The 20,600-nt window shown below is 37.9% G+C and overlaps 2 protein-coding genes and 1 long non-coding RNA gene across 6 annotated transcripts in view; 2 read left to right on the top strand and 1 right to left on the bottom strand.

Annotated features, from left to right (window-relative positions):
• Positions 1–11,156, bottom strand: part of PALLD (palladin, cytoskeletal associated protein) — a 174,732-nt gene extending 163,576 nt beyond the window's left edge. For 2 of the 3 annotated variants that reach the window (XM_042872263.1, XM_042872264.1), the window contains exons 1-2: positions 11,014–11,154; positions 6,742–7,776 (exon numbers count right to left, since the gene is read on the bottom strand). In XM_042872263.1, coding sequence (XP_042728197.1) covers positions 6,742–7,775 — 1,034 coding nt within the window. In that variant the 5' untranslated portion in view covers position 7,776; positions 11,014–11,154. Of the gene's footprint in view, positions 1–6,741; positions 7,777–11,013 lie in introns of all 3 variants that reach the window. The other variant, XM_042872265.1, reaches the window with a different exon arrangement.
• On the top strand, positions 1,469–9,797 carry LOC122180549. 2 transcript variants are annotated; one of them, XR_006179143.1, is made up of 4 exons: positions 1,469–1,568; positions 5,602–5,705; positions 7,044–7,581; positions 8,865–9,797. It is a non-coding gene; the product is annotated as an uncharacterized LOC122180549 (long non-coding RNA). The 2 variants fall into 2 exon arrangements; XR_006179145.1 differs by lacking the exon at positions 5,602–5,705.
• Positions 11,157–20,204: 9,048 nt separating the features above from the next.
• DDX60 (DExD/H-box helicase 60) overlaps positions 20,205–20,600 on the top strand; it is a 44,879-nt gene continuing 44,483 nt past the window's right edge. The window contains exon 1 of the mRNA XM_042871164.1: positions 20,205–20,241. The gene's annotated coding sequence lies outside the window, so the exon portion shown is untranslated. The remainder of the gene's footprint in view (positions 20,242–20,600) is intronic.

The raw sequence follows: 20,600 nt of genomic DNA, 5'->3' as shown, positions 1-20,600 counted from the left end.
TGCCAGCAACTGACACTATAGCTGGCCCCTAATTTTCAGTGCACTTTCAGTAGAATGGATAAAGCGTAACATCACAGGGGAAAAAAAATATACCTGAAGAACAAACTGCTAAGGATTTCAGATTGTGTCCAAATGTTAAGCCATCTTCTTTGAAGCTTGTTATCAATTTAGACTTGTCAAGACTACTTTATAGAAGCATGAAGCCCTCAGCTTAGGCTTATACAGTTACATATATTTAGCCTCAGCTACTCACAGGGCAAACACTCAAGCGGTCTTCTCATAGGCAATGATCTACTGCTGGGCTAAATCTCTTGTAACATCAAAAGACTCCAGTTAGCCACATTACCTGTCAGTTGCAACATAAACAAAACATTAACTGTATGTCAAATCTTTTTCCCTCAGCCATCTGAAAAGCACAGCCTTATGAAATAAGAGGAAATAAGTGAAAGAGGCTCGTACGTTATGTAGGCTTTTTATAAAGCACTGAAATTCCACTTAAATACAGAAAGTAATCTTTTCAATGAAATTAATGCATATGTGCTGTGCAATATATTATTAGTATGGTGGAACAATAAAACCAATTATTTGAAGAGTCTTTTTACTGTTAGACTAAATGAAACAACTTCATGATGGCTTTGTCACACAAAAAAGTTAATCCTCTACTTGCTTTCACTTGTAGGTAGCTGAGGGGAAGACAGGCGTAGTATTAAGTGATTCCACCTGATAATTACATTAAATTCTCAGGCTCTTTTAACTTACTGCCCTTTCCCATAGGAAGTCTAACGCATTCAAGTTCACACTACTGTTCTTGAGTTTACACTCTACACTGCACAGTAACTGTAGCATATTACATAAAGAAAATAAGGTTATTGTTGCCTGTTCCATAGTAAGCACTTCAATATGCAGCGCTTTACTACATCAAATAGGTTCTAGAACTGATAAAATAAGCTCATTTTTTGCTTCTGTTTAACAGTATTTCTTCTATGCTTTGTCTATTATATTTGAAAAGCCAGCAGCATTTCCCATCTTCTCCAAGGTCCTGTCAACCCTAATTGAATGAACTTCAATACTTCCCTTCATCAGTGATGTTTGCAGAAAAGCTCTGTTTGCTTGATGTCATCAGCAAGATCTCTAAACTTAGCTTTCACATTGACAAGAACGCATTTACCAAGCATGTTCCAGATACCATTCAAATTCTGCATTATGAAAGAATTTTTGAAGTGTTACAATGCAAAGTGGTAATTGCATTTACTCCATTTGTGAAGAAATACACTGTATCTAACGAAAGTATGTCCTGTTCACATAGCGTTATTAAACTGCTTTAATTAACCTTAAGAATCTTAAACAACTCAAGAAGTGGTATTGCCTTTAGGCAAATGAGCGAACATGTCACAGTATGTTAAGCAGAACCATTTCAATGAGATTTGCAATAGTACTGCGTACCTGTTGAACTTTGATAGGTAAATAAACCAAAAGCGTCAACTGCAAACGCTTCTCTTTATGAAAAGCCTCTCTACTCCATTTCTCTTCTCATTTCAGTACAAAAGGAAGTCGTCCACTCCTGAAACGTGAGTACATTCCCACCTCTATTCTACTCAGCCTCCAAACTCAGTTGTACTTTTCACAGATCAGTGCTTTCAATCAGTCTGTGTAAATTACTCAGTAAATTACTAATTTATTTCCTCACTGTCAAGCTTCCTTGGCTGTTGAAGCTTTGCACAAAAGCAAGGTACGGACACAATACATAGGGTTCATAAAAATAAATGCTGAAACATGAAGTAAAAGCAGCTTTTGGGAATATTGCCTCTAGCACTGCTTTGGTGCCGCTCTAGTTGGAAGTCTTTATTTTATAATTAGTTCTACTCAGTTTTTTTTTTTTAATCTTAAAAAAAAAAAAAAAAAAAGCAACCTCAAAAAACACCACAAACTACACACATTTAACATGGACAAAGTTAGTGAGAGCTTTCCGAAGACATACAGTGCTTTCTTATTTTGTCATTCATCCAAGTCTCATTCAATTCCTATGTAAATAAAAGTCTAAAGCCATATATATGGCTATATAATAAATATATATAAATTTATTTATATATTTATTATATTTATATATATTTATATTATATTTATATATTTATATATTTATTATATTTATATTTATAAATATAAATATAATAAATAATTAAAAAAAACAACCAACCCACCAGATAAATGGAGAAGTGCCCAAAATATTGCCCTACCAACACTCCTACCCATTCACCGTTTGGAGTCCCCTTAACATTGATTTTGTAGCATCAGTGCACTTCTCAGCCTAAGCTATGCTTGAATAAGCAAACTGTTGGCTTTGTGAAGCTTCCCCAGATTATCTTGTTACCATTATCTGGACTTGGCATGGTTACTTCACCTAGGAAAGAGCCTGCTTCCTGAGATGCTCAGCAGAAATGCTGTCCTCTCTAGTTGTAGACAATAGACCAAAAAACCTCAGTGACGCAGAATATTTGCTTATCCACATGTTCTGAAATTTGTCTCAATCAAAACTAATGTTTCCAACTTGAACAATATAAACATGCATTTCAGTTAATTCAGATACCTGAAATTTAAGCATTTCATATACCTTGAAAAATTTGAAAAGTAGGACCTGAACCACCTGGATAGGTTGTTCTGAACACTAATCTGTGTAGATAAGATGTACAAGTGGTAAAGTAACAGTTTTGAAGTTCGACTATTAAAAACCTTAAAGAAATACAAGAGAAACAGACCCAAGGACTTCTCTGAATTAAGGGTACTTAGTGTTGTCAAATGTCTTGTTAAACATGCTATTAATGCACACTACTCAAGCTTTATTAAAAGGTTAAGAATCATTACTATCATTACTATCATTACTATCGCTCTTGGTTGTTTCCTTCCCACAGAAAGGATCCCAAAAATGTTATTGGTAGTGGCTATGTTATCCAAACTAGCTTTTGTGGGAAGAATCGTAACAACTGAAGCCTGGTTTCTGCACAATATATAGCTCTGTGCAGCTGTGCAGACTACGGCTCATGTGCTATCTGCAGCTCCACTTCAACAAGTTCTGTATCTGCTATTGTGACTCATTTAACTGTTCAGCTTGTTCAACATTTTGTTTTTTGGAAAGAACATGAATATCCATGCCTGCCTTCTATCTATCCAGCAGCTTTCATTAAAGGAAGTGGCTGTCTTCTATACATCCTTTTTTTCCCCACTGAACAATTTCATAGATATTCTAATCTTTCCAATCCATCTCACTGCATTCCAAATACTTGGAATTTGCTCTGTCCCTCTGCGGTTAAGAGCAACGTCATGAGCATTGGGTCAATCTTCCCTTTTGCCCTAAGGTTTGTACAAACCTTGTTGAAGGAAGAGCTCCCCGCTGCCCCCTTGCGCTGCTCTGCTTCCAAAGCAACGCAGGCTGTGAGAAGCCTGGCCGTGCTGTGAGAGAGACCTCTTCAGCCGAGTGAGAGTGATTGCAAGGTCGAGGTGCACAATTTTATGGTCTGCAATGAATCCTTAAGGCAGCTTTATTCGATTGCCACAAGAACCATAATGATAATAAGACTACAGGAATACGTATTTTTAGGAGCAAGGTAGAAAAGCAATTCTTACTTTTTGATAGTAGATACGCCATTTTTAAGTCTATTCACAAATCGGTGAGCTAATTATTAATAATTACTGAACTATTTAAAGTTGAAGACCATTCAACTCTCAAGAAGCTTTGTAAAATACTGAGAAATTAAAATGAATTTTATTTGTTTCAAGTCAGCAATGATGCAAGCTATGAACAGAAATTATCATTTTCAAAGAAGGAAACAAGCCAAGACACATCAATATCAATATGTCAAACATTACTATAAAATCTTACTGATTTAAAAACCATGCACTGTTACCTGAGTGTAAGTCAGCAGCGTGTGCTTGAAGCTCAGGAAGCTGCATCAAAAGCAGCATGAACTGCAAGAAAGGGAGAGGATTCTCCCCCCTCTATTTCACCTTCAGCTCTGGTGCCCCCAGCAAAAGGACACGGACCTGGAGGAATGGGTATAGAGAAGGCTAAAAAGATGATCGGAGGGCTGAACTGCCTCTCCTGGGAAGACAGGCTGAGAGCTGGGCTTGCTCAGCCTGCAGAAGGTCTCTGGAGAGACCTCACTGTGGATTTCCAGTACTTAAATGGTGCCTACAGGAAAAATGGGGAGAGACTCTGTATCAGGGTCTGGTAGTGACAGGACAGGGGATAATGGCTTTAAACTTAGAAAAAGTAAATCTAGATTAGATATAAGTAAGGCATTCCTCATTGAGAAGGTGCTGAGGCACTGGAACACGTCGCCCAGAGAATGTGTGGAATGCCCCATGCCTGGAAGTGTTCAAGGCCACGTTGGATGAGGCTCTGGGAAGCCTGATTTGTGGGTGGCAACCCTGCCATGATGATCAAAGATGATCTGGATCGCCTTTGACCCTTCCAACCCAAACCATTCTCTGATTCTATCAACTTGGTGGTGTTTCCCATGACTTATTCTTCTCAGACATTAATACTTCTCATTTAATGATTCTGCAAGAGGTAGGGTTCAGAAAAGAAGGGTTTCCATTAAAAAAAACAACAAAGAATACCAATCCCTTTTTTCCTGCGTTTCTTGTCGCTATCTTGATATTTAGTCTTCGAAACACATCTAAAAATATTGGAAAACACTTATGCAAGTAGGCATCACAGCTCACACACAACTACCTACCTTAGTTTGCTCTGTAGTCATACCACAGAAGACCCACAGATAAAGACAATAAGATACCAAAACATGGCAACAGAGTCTTTGCTTTTACAAAACTGCAGCTTCACTGTTGCTGTCAAACTCACATAAACTCCACTGTTTGTATTTCATACAAGAAATCAATGGCTCCTAATCATTTCTCAACATAACTGCTCTCGTCTCAATTGCAGGAAATAGATCACAAGATTTGAGTGGCACCAGAACTTTTTTTTGCTGTGTTATTAAAATAAATGCCTGTTGACACGATGCTCTGTCTACTAGCTTTCCTTTGCACTTTTGTCACTTGTAAAGATCCTCCATGCTTATTTATAGTCCATTTTAAGATCATTTTCACCTCGCAAAATACACTTTGGGACTCTCTAAGCCTGATGTATCTACTGAAGCATAACAGAACTATGGTGGCAACATTCAACTGAACAGAAACAGTGTTTTTTTAGTAATGAAGTATTGTCTCCACTTAAGCAGTCTTTCTAATGACTTGATAACTAATACCTAAAACTCTTACAGTTTCATAGTGAGAAATGATTTAAGTTTGCTGCTCAAGTTACGGAAGTGAAGATGTTTTCCAAATTGAAATACTAGAAAAAAAATCTAAGCTCTTTTTATGCAATTATATATCAAGGTGGAATATCACCTGCAAGTAAAGGCAACTCAGTTGTTTTTTCTTATAGTTCCTTTACCTGTGGTTAAGAGCTGCTAAAGAAACTCTCTCTGTGCCTTCTATGAGCACTGAGAAGTGAGGATGTGTGGGACTTGCCTCCTCTATTGTATAGCCAGTTGTTAACAAAATGCTCACGCTCAAGCATTTGCTTTCTTTCTCTTGCCATTGTAGGAAACAAGTGAAGTAGGAGACTCTTAACAGATACATTTCCCTCCAGTGACTGCAGACAGAATCTAGGATGACTTGATCAGGTTAAACACCAAATGCATACACAGGTAAATTAGGTAGAACAATCTTTTACTATTAATTAACTGTAATTATTTTTCTCCTTAGAGGAGGTATCTCCGTCCATTGCTATTACTCTACTTTTTAACTCAGTATTAGTAAGAATACATTATCTAATCCAGCAACAAGTAAAGATTCCATTAAAGTTAATGTTTCTTGTTGCCCTCAAGTGTATAGCAGTACCACTGGCAGGCTGCAATGTCTTCGTGAGGTGGAAAGAACAATCTAAGAAAAAAAAACACAAGAGGGAGGAAGATCCCCTGCCTTTCTTAATTGTGCTGCTTCTGCTGCTTCTACAGTTACCCTTTCATGACGGCTTGATGGTGAATAAACATCTGGAAGATTTCTGCAGCCCCAGCAGAACTAAAATACTAAACAACTATTAGAGAGATGACATGCCTACAATATTGCTTGATGGAGAATTACAATTATATTTTTGGATGATGTCTGCAAGGCTCATTATTTCTGAGCTTTGTTATCAAACAGAACCACGCGCACATAAACTTCACTACAAAGTATCAAAAGGAATTTTGAAATGGGAACTATGGAAGCATCTTCTGGCAATGCCTCAAAAAAAAAAAAAAAAAAAAAAAGATAGTTGGCTAGATTTAGCAAATTTCAGGTTTTCTCATACTAAAGACTCCAAATTCCCTTGGTATGAAACTTAGAACCATTCTTATTAATTGAGAGTAGAGATGTGTTTTTATGACTGACACACGCACTTCAGGGGAAACTGGTGAATTCTTTCCCTTACATTAAGGAAGCAAATCACAAAGGATACTATTAGTCACTTGGTTTCCAACTTGGCCATGTGACTCTTGAATCAAGTAGAACCTTAATTCCCAAGCAATTAAACATTCTAGAGATCTGAAGAGGTCTGGATCTATTATTACAGCTTATGAACTGAAGGATACGCTCCTCATATGTTATTTGTTACTTCCAAGCAAGTCCACTGACACTTCATCTCAGGTATCTTCTGCATTTATAAGATGATAGCCAGAGACTTTGCTAAAGGCATATACTTACCTGACATCAGGGACTGGGTTGCCAGCAACTCTGCACTCCAGTAATACTTTATTTCCTTCAGCAACTTCCTGACTCCGGAGCTTTTGAGTGAACTGAGGGGGTGAAGGCCGATCGTCTCCTGCATTGATGAAAGGGTGGCAAAGAACCATTTCACTCTGTGTGATGCTCTCCTTTTCAGAACAGGGCTCTCCATTGAGGTCAACCCCAGATAGTTTTGGCCCAGGCTCGGTCTCTTGATGTGGCTTGTTGAAGTCTTTGTTCCTTGAGGCACTTAATGTGGATTGCTTCTTTTTCGGTGACAGGTATCCACTGTCTGGAGAAGAGTCCCCATCAGGACTTCGGCCCCTTGTCTTTGCCGCCTCTCTAAATATAGATGACAGTTCCTCAATGAATGTGGCAGCTTTGTCACACAGCTTGTTCCTGAAAGGAACGTCTCCTTGGGATGCTGATTCAGACTTCGTGGAGGGCACACCTGAAGCATGCTTTTCTGAATGTTTCAGGCTCCTAATGTAGCTGGGACTAGCAGCTAGCGAAGGTGAGGTGCTTTCTTGCTTCCTGGAGACTGTGACAAAACTACTCGCCATTTTCGGTGAGGTGAATTGCTCTTTCTGATTCACTGGAGGAATGTGACTTGCTGAAGATGAAGTCAGGCTGCTTGCTTGAGACCTCTGTGAAGCACCTTGCTCGTGCACTTCGGTATCCCGAAAAGAAGCATGCTCTAAAGCACAAGAAACAGAAGTACTGAAATGAGTCAACTCCGGTGCTATATTCTGATCCTCCTTCATGGAACTGGCAATTGATTCCCGAGCTATGTCAAGACTTTTACATATCTCCTCCTGGGTAAGGAAGGCAGAAAGTTCATTTGAAAATTCTCCATTCTGTACGCCAGATAGGGAATCATAGAAAATGTCTTGGCACGGTGAAGCTTCTGTCATGTTTTTAGGATATCCCTGATTGATGTCCCTCTCCGCACAGTACGTCTCCTTCCGCATTAAAGAAAGAGGCAATGACTGGCCACAGCTTCCATCTTGCATGCTGGAAGACAAAAACAGTTGTTTAACAAAACTAGAAATGACACAATGGAAATGGTCAATAAAAAACTCTGCTATATTCTGGACCCTATAAGCTAGACACAAAACTGGGTAAAGAGCGGAAACGTAGTTGTGCATGTAATACTTGCTATAAACCTTGATTTAGATTTCAAAATTCCCAACAAATCAGAACTAAAAGTTTTCTAGGCAGAAATGAAAGCCCCTATGAGCATTTTTTCCTCCTTTGTCTTCTTCAGGACTTCAAAGGCATCCTTCCTCTGTACATTAGCACAAGCTCAGTCCTGCTAGATCAGTCTGAGCAATTTATTCCGTCACCACAATGCTATTATACTTACTCAGTATTTAATTACAATAACTTGCATTTTATTATTATTATTTTCTTTTCTCACAGACCACTGCTATCGATCAAATTCTGAGAGAAAACTATTCTAGTTGAAACGTGTGTAATCAATGAATATACAGACATTATTATTAAAAAACATAGAGGAAAGGAAAGTTAGGCTAAACACGTTACCACACTGAAGAACAGATGGAAAGCTTGCCCTTGTCTTGGGCTCACTCAGAAGACCCCAAGAAGAACAATCTCCAAAAGAGATCCTTCCTCACTGGTAGCCAGTTCTTAAATGGGGTCTAGGAGAGATGGAGCCACGCTCCACCCCTTCCAGTAGCACAGGAGAGTTGTATTTACCTGTGCTCCCAGGGCTGACTCATTACTCACCTCAGGTGGTCAATCAGAGGTTCAGGTCATGATTCAGCAGTTGCCATACAAAAATATGAATGTACACATGTACAAGTTATCAGGATGTCTGGATCAGAGTTTCCAAGTCACCAATTTTTGTTAATACTGACAAGGTGTTTAATACTACGGTACTTCTTGTATTATCGTTTTTAAAAGTGGTAGATTTTATTGAAATATAGCATCCTTTCTCTAAACACGTGCTAAGAGCACAACACTGAGGAAACAGGTTTCACAACCCACGTATCATCCTGCCACACATGAGCATATGAGGTCCATTCTGCACTACTTCCATATTTTATGGATCTATCTTCAGTTTTTCCACATAATTTCAGGATTAAGATGAGTTGCCTGCTTCTTTAAAGCCAACAAAGACGACTGTTCTCCCAAGGCAAAGGTCAACGTCAAATCCCTCTTATTGAAATTCATGTGTCCTATCGGTCGCTAGAATGTGGATGATCTGATCTTAAAAGTAACTGTTTTGTCCGCAAGCTATTTAATTAAATCAAGCATCAATATTTTTAATTATCCTTGACAGTTCTCTTCTGATGATGGTTTGCGTGAGATTCATTCTACACAAGATATTCATAAAACCATTTTTTCCTTCTAATGCTCCAAAGCATTGTTTCACCAAAATACAGGTGGCTGGGCAGCCATGAGATGCACTCAGATCTATTTTACATCAGCTTGTGCAAGCTCCAATAACCTTTAGTCACTTCCCCGGGGCTTATCTGGCATGTATTCATTAACTGACTGATAGATTATTGGAATTCTTGGCCTGGCATATGCATCTCTTGCTATCTCTACTTGTCTTGCCAACAGATTACAACTTAATGCACAAAAGAAATACAAGCAAAGCAACGTGGTTTTTTTAGTATTTGAAATGTGTTTTTGTAGAATATGTTGACAGGTGCCTTCTTCGATGGCATCCTCTTTGATGGGATTACACCTTTCTTCCTTTTTATCTGTGTTCACAGGGCAAGAAATTTAGCAACCATGCCAATGCATTGTTAACATAATCTAAAAAAGGATGTACAGTACACTTGATTACCATACAGCAGCTTGAAAGAATGAATCTGAGAAGCCAAGAGCACAGTTGGTCTAGAGTCTCAGCTGTTCAGGCATAAGCTTAACAGATGCCTGCAAACAAAGGGTTAAATCTGCAGACCTTAGATTTTAAAATGTCATATTGAAATGAACAAATATACTAGTTTTCTACTTGGATAATTTGTTATTGTAAATTTCTGTGCTTAAACGTTATCTTTATTTTAATCTAGGTCATACTGCTTCCTGGCAAGCTTCCAGCTCCAAGTGATATCTTACGTATTCAGATAGACTTCTTAGACTTCCAGACCCAATTTGCTCCATCGTTTCCATGGGTCAATGGAAAATCTCACCCGTTACTAGCTACTCTGACACAATGATTGAATGATTATCTAATATTTCCTAACACTCCTTTTTGTGCTGTATTTTGATTCGTTAGAAAAACCTGCTGGCTGCATGTGTCATAGTTTCCATCACTCAGTGTTCAAATTCAAGTAAATCAATTGATAGGTGAGTAGTTAGATTAACTCAATAAATTTAAACGTGCTCATTATTGGCCATTTCCGGTGCTGATTAGTGTTTTCGGTGAGGAAATTCTGGTCCAAAAATAGATTTAAATGTATTCCTTCCGATAAAGGAATGAACGCTACGTGTATAAAGATTTTTTGTCATTCACATAATACATAAGCCTGCTATTCTTTTAGAGTGACTTGTAATTGCAGCAAACTGGAGGCGATATCGTGAACCCTATCAAGTTGCATATAAGATGATGATTAGAAATACCTAATGCTATTTCTATCTCCGCCAAGTTACACTACAGAATATTTATAACAGTTTTCATCATCATCACTCACTAGGTAATGTGTGAAGCAATATACTGTATCATTTAAAGACATAAACAAACATAAAATAGTGTTGCATGCAGATGAGATTGTTTAGCTATAGCTCCAGCATTATTAAGTATGAACTGCTGATGTACTCCTATCTGCTCTGTATTTTAAAATTGCTCACAGTAAACGTGCATTCTAATATCATGCCATTTAAATATTCCTACACAAAGCAGTGTAGATGCTGTAAGAAGCAATGTGGTCAATAGTCAAACACAGAGCATACTAGTTTATAACCATCTCAGAAAAAATTTGAAGGATTCATCAAATTAAGGTATTAAAGAAATAAATAACAAAACATGGGAAAACAGAAAAGCAAACGTCTCATTCAAAACAAAGACAAGCATCCTGAATTTAGGGATACTGTGTGATGAAAATTAAATACCTAAAAGAAATGCAACCCAAAGCCAATCTGTTCAACAGAGTAATATTTAAAAAGAAATGTATCTACTAAGATTATTTTTTAAAAAAAGTACATATTCACCTTCTGGATTTTGAAACCCTGCACATTTACTTTACTAAATTAGATTTGGCATAAAACATAAAAACAGACCTTAAAACCAAGGAGGAGTTTCAAGTATAATTAATAGCAGGTAACGTTGTTTCTCTCCTTCTTTATTTAAGCAGGCTCCAGCTATTCTCTGAAGATTGCTTGGTCCCCAGTAAGCATTGAGAAGACTGTGACTTGTGCGTTCCATCTGTCCTATCTGACTGTAATTCTTACCCCACTCATCTATATTTGGTAGCTGAACTCATGTTTCAGCAGACGGCCGGTATCAGGAATTCCAACAGAAGCAATGTTATGCCTGGAAGTGGCACAAAGTTCTGTGCACTTACTACTCAGAAATTCAGAGAACTTAATCATTTAAATGAATATTTAAGTGAACACAGTAAAGGCTGCTTTAAACTATTATTCTGAAATGTAGAATGTGATTTTTGCTCAATATTAGAATGTTTATCTCTACAGGGAGCAGAAAACAGTGTGCAAAAAGTAATTGTGGAAAAATAATTCCACGTTACTTTGTCTTAACAATTTTTTAATAAGAAAATTGAATTCCTTACAGTCATTGAAGAGTTTATTTTTACTTAGAGAGTATTTTCAAACTAAGACTTTTTTAGTACACCTGTGGAATCGGTGATATCTTTTTGTAACAATAGATAATGATTAACCTGAAATCGCAATGACACTACAAATAAATTTACCCACTGAATTGTCACTTCCTACACGACGAAATCCTATCATGAGAAAATAACTACTGTCCTCCATCTGAAAACACACACAAAACCCCTTGTATAACTTAAGACCCCACAAGTCTGACCCAGACAATAGCACAGAAACAACCACAGCTTGTTTCTCTAGCCATTTACAGTGTAATCAGTAATCACAGTCAACTTCTCCTTGTTGTCCTTGCCCAAGTGCTTTCACCTCAGTCAGAACTCCTTTGAGGTGTGGCACAGAGAAGAAACATTTTCTGCCCTGAACTACACTTGTGCCTTTTCAGGTACATCACTGCCTTTGATGCTCAGTGAACTAAAGAAGTAAACATGAAGACTGCTGCTTCAATCAGTGGACTTTATCACATAATTTCAAAAAATAACTGGGGTAGGATTGCTTCTGCCTGATTGCAGCCTATCAGAAGTTATTTAGAGCAAGAATACCCGAAACATCTTGTACATCTCTATCCCTTCCGACAAAATCCCTTTTGCCTGTTCTCTTACCTGAATTCTTTCTGTGGCTGGAACACATTTTTAGCTCAATATTTTCCTGTGGAGAATTGATCCATTGTTGCGACAGAAGGGCAAAACCTTCCTGTTTGTCCACATTTACATGTTACAAAGTTACCTCACATTGTTTTTCTTTTACACCATCATATTGGCAGTTACTTTCCCCTAATCAGAACTGTAACAGATGCACTGCTGGATCAGGGAGGGTTTCTTCACAATGTATAAGGACCCCATTTTTACACAATGGGAACCTTACTGTGTTATCATGGAATTCATAAAAAATGATTTTATTACAGGTCATTTTACTGTATCTTCAGTGTGTGAAATAAGAAAAGAATCACCGTTCTAAAAAAAATCCAAGGGAAAACGGAAACAAAACCAACAAGAAAAAGAGGAACTGGTCATTTAGCAGTTAACCATTGTAAGCCTATTTTTTCAGCAGTCATCCTGCAGAGTGGAATCCAGGCTCTGTGTCTGGCAGCTATCCTCTCCACTTAATGCTTGAGAGTTAGGCACCTTGGCAAGAGAGTCAAAAATAGCCGGCATATAAACAGCAACAAATTGCCTTGGGCTATCTTCAGCATATTCTACAGGGAAGGGGTAGATGAAATGCAGGTTCTTGGAATTATATATTTAAACTGTCATTTCTCGGAAGAAAATATTTATCTGCCTGGAGACACTTGCCAAAACAGGTTTCAAAGTAACAGAGTCTAAACGAATACAATTGCACCAGTGATGTGTGCCCATCAGGTTCGTCTATTCCTTTTTGTACAGTCAGATATTAACAGTTGCCCAGAAAGTGAAAGACCTGTGTTCATTTCATTTCTGCTGCCTTCAAGTGGTAATGAGCTTCTAGCCATAACTTGCTAACTGATTAGGATAAGGCTTCACGCATCCGCATTAAGCTGCTAACACATTTTCCCTATATCATTCACTAAGCTATTGAAAATGCTTATCATCTTTGACCTGAATTTTTGGAAAACTGAATTTTTGATCAAGACTTCCTGATTTTGTTGCCAATGTAATGTGTACTCCCTTACTAAAGTGATTGAGGGCGGTAAAATACAGCAAGCAAATGCCAGAGAGAACACTGAGAAATCATTCATTTTAAAGGATAAACATGTCCAACAAGATGTAACCATATCACACTTGCATGTAAAAAGTAAAAATTACTAGTAACAAGCAAAAAGAATAAAGGATGTTATCCATCAGATGCTCACCCCATTCCTATTGCAGTTCTGTTGCACATTCAACTGATGAAAATAGCTTGATAAGGCCAGTATTTTTCACTGATAATTTAGTAGAGCACTGCTAGACAAGTCTCCTTAAGCTTAATTAATAATAGCTTCTAATACTAGCCAGACAAAGTCATACAAAACTCTAACATTATTCTAGGTATACAAGCCTTCCATTCCATCTGATGCTGTTAGATGGAAAAGATATCCATTTGTCATTGGGCTGGTACTTGTGTGCTTATTTGCAAGAGCAGAAAACCTCTGTTACGATTCCAAGGTTATTCCTATCTTACACTAAATAGTGACAGGGTAAAATAGCAGCAAGTAGGTGTTCTATTCCCTGGCACAGAGAACGTGCAAAGATAATCTGTTGTACAGGTACTGATATTTTTATAATACTCCTTATAGGCTCACATCTGTACAGAAGGTATAGCTAAGGGCCTTCTACTGCTCAACTCCATTAAAGTATTCAAGGCATAATACAGAACAGTAGTAACGGGCAGGAAATGAGATGCCAAGAACCTGAAATTCTGCATAAGAGTCATTAGGGTTGGAAAAGACCTCTAAGATCATCTAATTCAACTGTCCACATATCACCGATATTTCCCCACTAAGCCATGTTCCTCAGCACAACATCAAAACATTTCTTGGACACCTCCAGTGACTGTGACTCCATCACCTTCTTTTGCAGCCTGTTCCAGTACCTCACCACTCTGACAAGGAGTTCTTCCTACTAGCCAATCTGAACGTCCGAGTGCAACTTGAGGCCATTCCTTCTCTTCCTATCAAATTCCTTCTTGCCCTCTCATCATTTGGTGAACCTGACTCAGAAAAAGGTACCAAATCTGACAGGTTTTGATTAATTCACTGTACTAGGTCATGAAGGTTTTCAGTGGTTAAGCAGAAAGGCCATTCCACACTTTAGCTTGGTCGTGGTCTTATCTGTAAATCTGTGTCCGTGGCGGGGGAACAGCAGACCTACCAAGCCAAAAAGAGGGAAAAGGGGAAAGGGAAAGCAAGGGACAAAATAAAACCCAACAGCGGCAGCGGTCTGAAGAGGAAAACAAACTTTGTCTATAAATCATAGTTGCAAAGATACAAGTTAATCGGAATTGAAGCTAATAAAAAGTCTAAGCAAGAGGAATTAAGAAAAAAAATGACAAAGGAGGCATCATTGAATATTCCACCTCTGGAGGTTTTCAAGACCAGGCTGGATGAGAACTTGGGCAGCCCAATCTACAGGTTGTCAACACTGCCCACTGCAGGGGAGTTGGAATTAAATGGTCTTTAAATCCCCTCCAACCAAAGCCATTCTATGAAAGCATCAGTAGATGAGGCTGATGCACTCCCATAGGGTTAGAGGAAACAAGGATAACTTCTGGGGGTGTAGAATATGGTAGCATAACCAAGAATGGGAAACCTACCATGTAAAGATCTCAGATTATATGGTAAACAAAATATATAAGCTGCATTCTTTATCTACATAATTATCTAAGGAAAAAGACTGAAATAAATTATTGCAAAAACAGGCTAGTCTGTTATAAATTTAAGTTTCTAACTTAAACAGATTAATATTTGACATATTGTTCGAAAGAAGCAAAACAAGCTGTAAATGCTAGGTGGTTAAAGATAGAACTCAACTGTTAAAATTAAGAATTTACTTCTGAAAGATTATGCATTCAAGACTTCAGCTGTAATTATGCTTGGCTTCATTTCATTTAACTTAACCAGTTGAACTGTTACTCTCCTTCTCTACATTCATTTTGTCCTCCATTCTATAACATTGGTCATATTCACATGGTTTTTGCATTCCTTTTATTTTCTACATTAACTGTGCATTATCACCTCCTGTACCATATCTGATCTGCTATCCACCCCTCTATATCACTTATAGTCTTGAACTCCTGCTCAAATTCATGTCTTTCAGTCACATTCATGCTAGCTGTTACCTCTGTGAAAAATATTTCAAAGAAATTAAGTATTTTTAATATAAGATCTCTTTGCACTTAATGCTATGAAGTTCCCACGGCTGCACATCGTGAAAAATGAATGCTTTATAGAATCACCTAACATCTTTTTCTGAGTAATATACTATAGAATCACCTGACATCTTTTTCGGTGTTATACACTAAGTTTTTGTTCATGTGGCTCAGTTAGACTTCCCTCTTCATTAGGAAAACGATCCCCATTAGATTAATTTTAGCTGCAAGCCTGTAGCGCATATTTTACGTGTTTACATTCACAGCCAGTCATGTGCTCAAATTCCTTCTTAGCATGTGAAATGTGTTTGATCTGTGCAAGCACAGACACTGCTGAGGATAATCATGAGGATTAGCTTTGAAACAGGAATGAGGAATGTGCCTCTTTCAACCAACTGTGAAATGCTGGTCTCCAGGATAATAAATATTTACCTTTTTTCTTTTATGGTAATATAGCTTTATGTCACTTTACCTTCTTAACAGCTACTGCGAGCTCTCTTTTGACTATGTCAATGTATTCCTATGGTGTATAGGAAAGCTCAGTCTGCCACCTAAAAACATCTGATGCAAGACAAGGGTAGACAGCTGAATACTGCTGCCAGAAGTCATAGTGCTAAACAAAGACAAATGTGCAAGTACGTGGCAGGCATACCTCTGGCAAGAGGAATGAATGCTGAAGGAAGAAGACTGAACAGCTGATTACTTCCGTTGTTAACCTCCATAGCACTAGATTTATTTTAAAATAAATTACACCACAGCTGGCTATTTAGAAACAACTGCTGAGAGATTTGTCAATCATTAGCTTCTGTTAGGGAGACACTCAACTTGGCAGTATTTTTGGAAAGAGTTTCCATAGAGTTGCAGAGACTTAAGGCTCTTTGCTTTTTTCTGATTGGCCAACAGACAGGTGCTGAAAAAGGTGCTGTCAGAAATACTCCAGACATAGTGAGCAGCACATTCAAAAGCAATGGCAACTTACTTTTCGTATTACGATAGGCTGTGCCATATGACATTTTAACAGAATTTTTCCTTTATCTGATGCAAAATGAAAAAGACTCAGGCAAAACACAAAGCAGCATCAGCCAAAAATATAACAACCCATTGTGTAATCAAACAACATTAGGATGTTATAACCACAGAAGACTTACCCCTATCACGGGCTCACTCACAAAACTCAAGCAAAGCAGATCTGCAGAAGAAATCCTTCCCCACTGGTAGCCAGCTCTTAAATAGGTCTAGGAATTGCCTTCACCTGTGCTCCTCTGGCTGACTCATGGCTCCCCTCAGGTGATCAACCAGAGGTTCAGGCCCTGACTCAGCTGTTCCCATACACCCATGTTTACCATTTGTGTGTGGTCTGTTGTTCCTTAGCAAACTTTTAATGCTTAAAACTAAAAGTAACTTTTTTTTTTTTTTTTTTCTTTTTTTCAGAGCAGCATAGAATGGTTTAGGTTAGAAGAGACTTCAGAGATCATGTTCCACTCCCCTGCTGTAGGGCTTGAGGGAAAGTAAGATCTTTTCAGTGGCAATGAACACTTGTGTAGTGGTACTATAAATCCTTGTATTTCCTGGGTCATTTGAGTCATTTGAGGGAGTTTGGAGCCCTGGACTGGACCCGTAAGTTCCATTAAAAACAAGGGGTTGAATTTTTACCTGGCATGGATCTTATATGCACAGTAAACGCACCTCTCTTTAGGCACTGTAGCTTTCGTGCCCACAACCAAGTATTATTAGGTACAGCTCGATGCTGTGACAATTATAGACTGGGAAAAGGGAGGTCTGTTTTTAAGTAATACAGGCTGTTTAAATTTTCTCTGTTTAATTGCTAAGATGTATGAAATGTGTGGATATATGTGAAGGAATTAGGAAAGAGTGCGAGTATCGCAGCAGTGGAATATCTTAGCAAAATTGAAAGGGAAATCTGAACTGGGAGGATCATTTTCTCTGCAGCTAACTTGAATATTTTCTTTAAAAATCAGGCTTACTAGCAACTGTAATACTGCAACTGCACCTTACACTGCAGCATAAGTTATACTGCAGCTAGATACTGTAACAATTCTGTAAGCTTTCTAAGAACCATTCTGAGCATTTGTGAGCTAATACCATGGGCTAATACCACTGGTATACGACCAACCTTTCGGCTTGCCCTGGTTGCATTGAGTGAGGAGGAATTGTCTTAGGCAGTGTAAGAAATATATATTACTGGTAATGTATACAAGTAATAAAACTAGTGGTATGTTTGACCTTGTGTTTGTGAAGATAAGGCATCAGTTTAATTTGATGGAAGTGGCTGCCTTTCATAGTGTTTGTCAGAGATTTCTGATGAAATTTTATTCTTTCTGGACTTCATCCTTGTAAGTGTTTGTTCACAAGTACTACGAAAAGTGATGACATGAATAAGGTGTGACTGAAGTGAAGGACATTCTTCTCTGGTAAGATAGGTCTTACAGAAGTCTAATAGAGGGACAAGATAAAATTTGTCTTTGAGTTGGATATCTGATTGCTACTCTAAATTCCATATGACTCACAGGTGTGAATTCACATATGTCAACTGAAAATGAAGTTGCAAATATACCAAACTATTTATGAATTTTTCAGCAATCTTGACACATACTCTCAAACTCCTGTATCAAAATGGAAAGCATGGCTGCATGTTTTCTGCTGTTCACAGGACTGTGTTTAGCCAGTGTATCAAAATGCATTACGTTATTTGCCACAGCTTGAGCTCACCATAATTTAAGTTTCATTTCAAATGCTGTTATGATTTGAAACAGAGCACAGATGAGTTCATTTTCACCTTAAAGATGCACATTTAAGTCATTTAATTGAGCTATCAAATTCACAAAAAAATGCTGTATCTTAGGGCCTTCAATTCTTTGATTAAAAATGTTTTATCTTCATGTTCTGATGCCAATTTTCCTTTTGATTCCACAGATGATTTTATTTATGAATCATAAATCTTTTAAACCATTTCTAAAACAATTTACTTATCCTTTTACTTCAGAAAAGTAAATGATGTTCCAATAATCAGCATCCAGGAACTCCTGGAATTGATGATTCAATCCAATAGACTTAATGAAATTCACAACATCGCTGACAATTTGCACGATGTTATTCATTTTTAAAACTTCTGTGTGTTTATTTGTATAATCAAGATGTTATACAATATAACAATATTATGTACAATATTATTGTATATAACATATATAACATATATGTTGTATATATATATATAACATATATGTTGTATATAACATATATAACAATAATGTTATACAATATACACAATATAATCAAGAGAATTAGGCAAAGTAAACAACAATCACAAAAGAGAATAAGTGGAAGAGCTTACCCTTCAGCTGAGCTCACCAGAAGACACCAAGAGAGGTGATCTCCAGAAAAGATCCTTCCCCCTGTAGCCAGCTCTTAAATAGGTCTAGAAGGCAGCACAGCTGAATTGCCTTCAGCTGTGCTCCTCTGGCTGACTCATGGCTCGCCTCAGGTGATCAATCAGAGGTTCAGGCCGTGACTCAGCAGTTCCCATACAGTATTTTATTGATATAAAATGCAGCGATAATTTGTCAAATGTGAATTGCTGGTGGCAATTGTCTTGTCTTCTATTAATTTTAAAAGTCATTTAAGTATGAGCCTTTACAGAAAGGGTCGTTAAGCACTGGATTGGGCTGCCCAGGGAGGTGGTTGAGTCTCCATCCCTGGATGTGTTTAAGAACCGTTTGGATGTGGTGCTCAGGGACATGATTCAGCAGAGGGTTGTTAGAGTTAGGGTAGCATGGTCAGGTTGTGGTTGGACTTCATGATCTTTAAGGTCTCTTCGAACCTGAGCAATTCTATGATTTTTTGTTACCTTCGTTTGTTTGATCTCAGCATGTTATGTGAATATATTTCTATCACCATGGTAATTTTATAATATTAATAGTTTCCAATCATTACAGAAGGAACTCTTTGTCAGAATTTGCATATCTTCATAAACCCAGGGGGAAAAATGTATAAAAGAAAACAAAACAAGTTTGTATTGTGATTGTGCTCAAAAAATATGAGGGATTGTATCTGTGGTCTTTTTGTAAAAGCACTGCTGTGCTCTTCAAGTTCAAACACTGCTGTGCAAACTGTACCTCTTAAAAGCAGTTATGAACATATTTAATCTCCTGCTGGTCAGGCACAAATGGCATAAATGAGAAAGGTTGTTAGGCCTCAGCAGGCTGTTTACATGGTGTTCATGGTCTGCCACCCAATGGTTGTTAGACAAACTGATCAAATTGTGCTATTTAATGATTTCAGTGTTTCTGAAAGCAAAGAAGAAAGTTCCAGTTTGTTGACATCTTCCAAGAGAATAAGGAAGAAATAGAAAACTACAAGGACAGTACAGAAAAGATACAGTGGGTAAGCAAAAGATACTGGGTAAGCAAGGAAAATGAAAATAGTTTTAATTCAAATATGAGTCTTTCTTTATTAAAATCAAGTTCCTTCTTTTTTTTTTTTTTAATTAATTTAATACAGGCATATAAATTTAGGCACTTGGCTTTGTATTTAGAATCAGATGGCATGTTTGTTTTCATGTTTACATGTAGTATCCAAGGTTACCCCTGGAATAAATGGGTGTATGGGAACAGCTGAGTCATGGCCTGAACCTCTGATTAATCACCTGAGGTGAGCCTCGAGTCAGCCAGAGGAGCTCAGCTGAAGGCAATTCACCTGTGCTGCAGGAAGGGGTGGAGCCTGGCTGCACCCCTGCTAGACCTATTTAAGAGCTGGCTACGAGATGGGAAGGATCTCTTTTGGAGATCCTCTCTTTTGATGTTTTTTGGTGAGCTCAACCAAAGGGTAAGCTCTTCCACTTATTTTCTTTTTGTTATCGTTATCTGCTTTGCCTTACTCTTTTGATTATATTGCGATTATAGCATCTTGATGTCTATTGATTATAAACAATTATATTGTGATTATAACATCTTGGTTATACAATGGGAGTGTGACCGTTTTTGCAAATGCAGGGCTTTCTGAAGAGCACCATCAGAGGCCCTGAGCCAAGTACTGGAAAAGTTTGCTAGGGCAAATGAAGTCCAATGACCTTAGTTTGGTTTTAGCCTTCTCCTTTCTTCTTTCCTGTCCCAGCCACATAGCTCTACCTTTTCTGATACTGACACATAACTGGCACCACAGCAAGTGAGTTTATGAAGACACTG

This window comes from Lagopus leucura, unplaced genomic scaffold (genome assembly GCF_019238085.1).
Source record: "Lagopus leucura isolate 7727_CA_CO unplaced genomic scaffold, USGS_WTPT01 Super-Scaffold_100004, whole genome shotgun sequence".
Lineage (NCBI taxonomy): Eukaryota > Metazoa > Chordata > Aves > Galliformes > Phasianidae > Lagopus > Lagopus leucura.
This window is presented reverse-complemented; position numbering and strand designations above follow the sequence as displayed.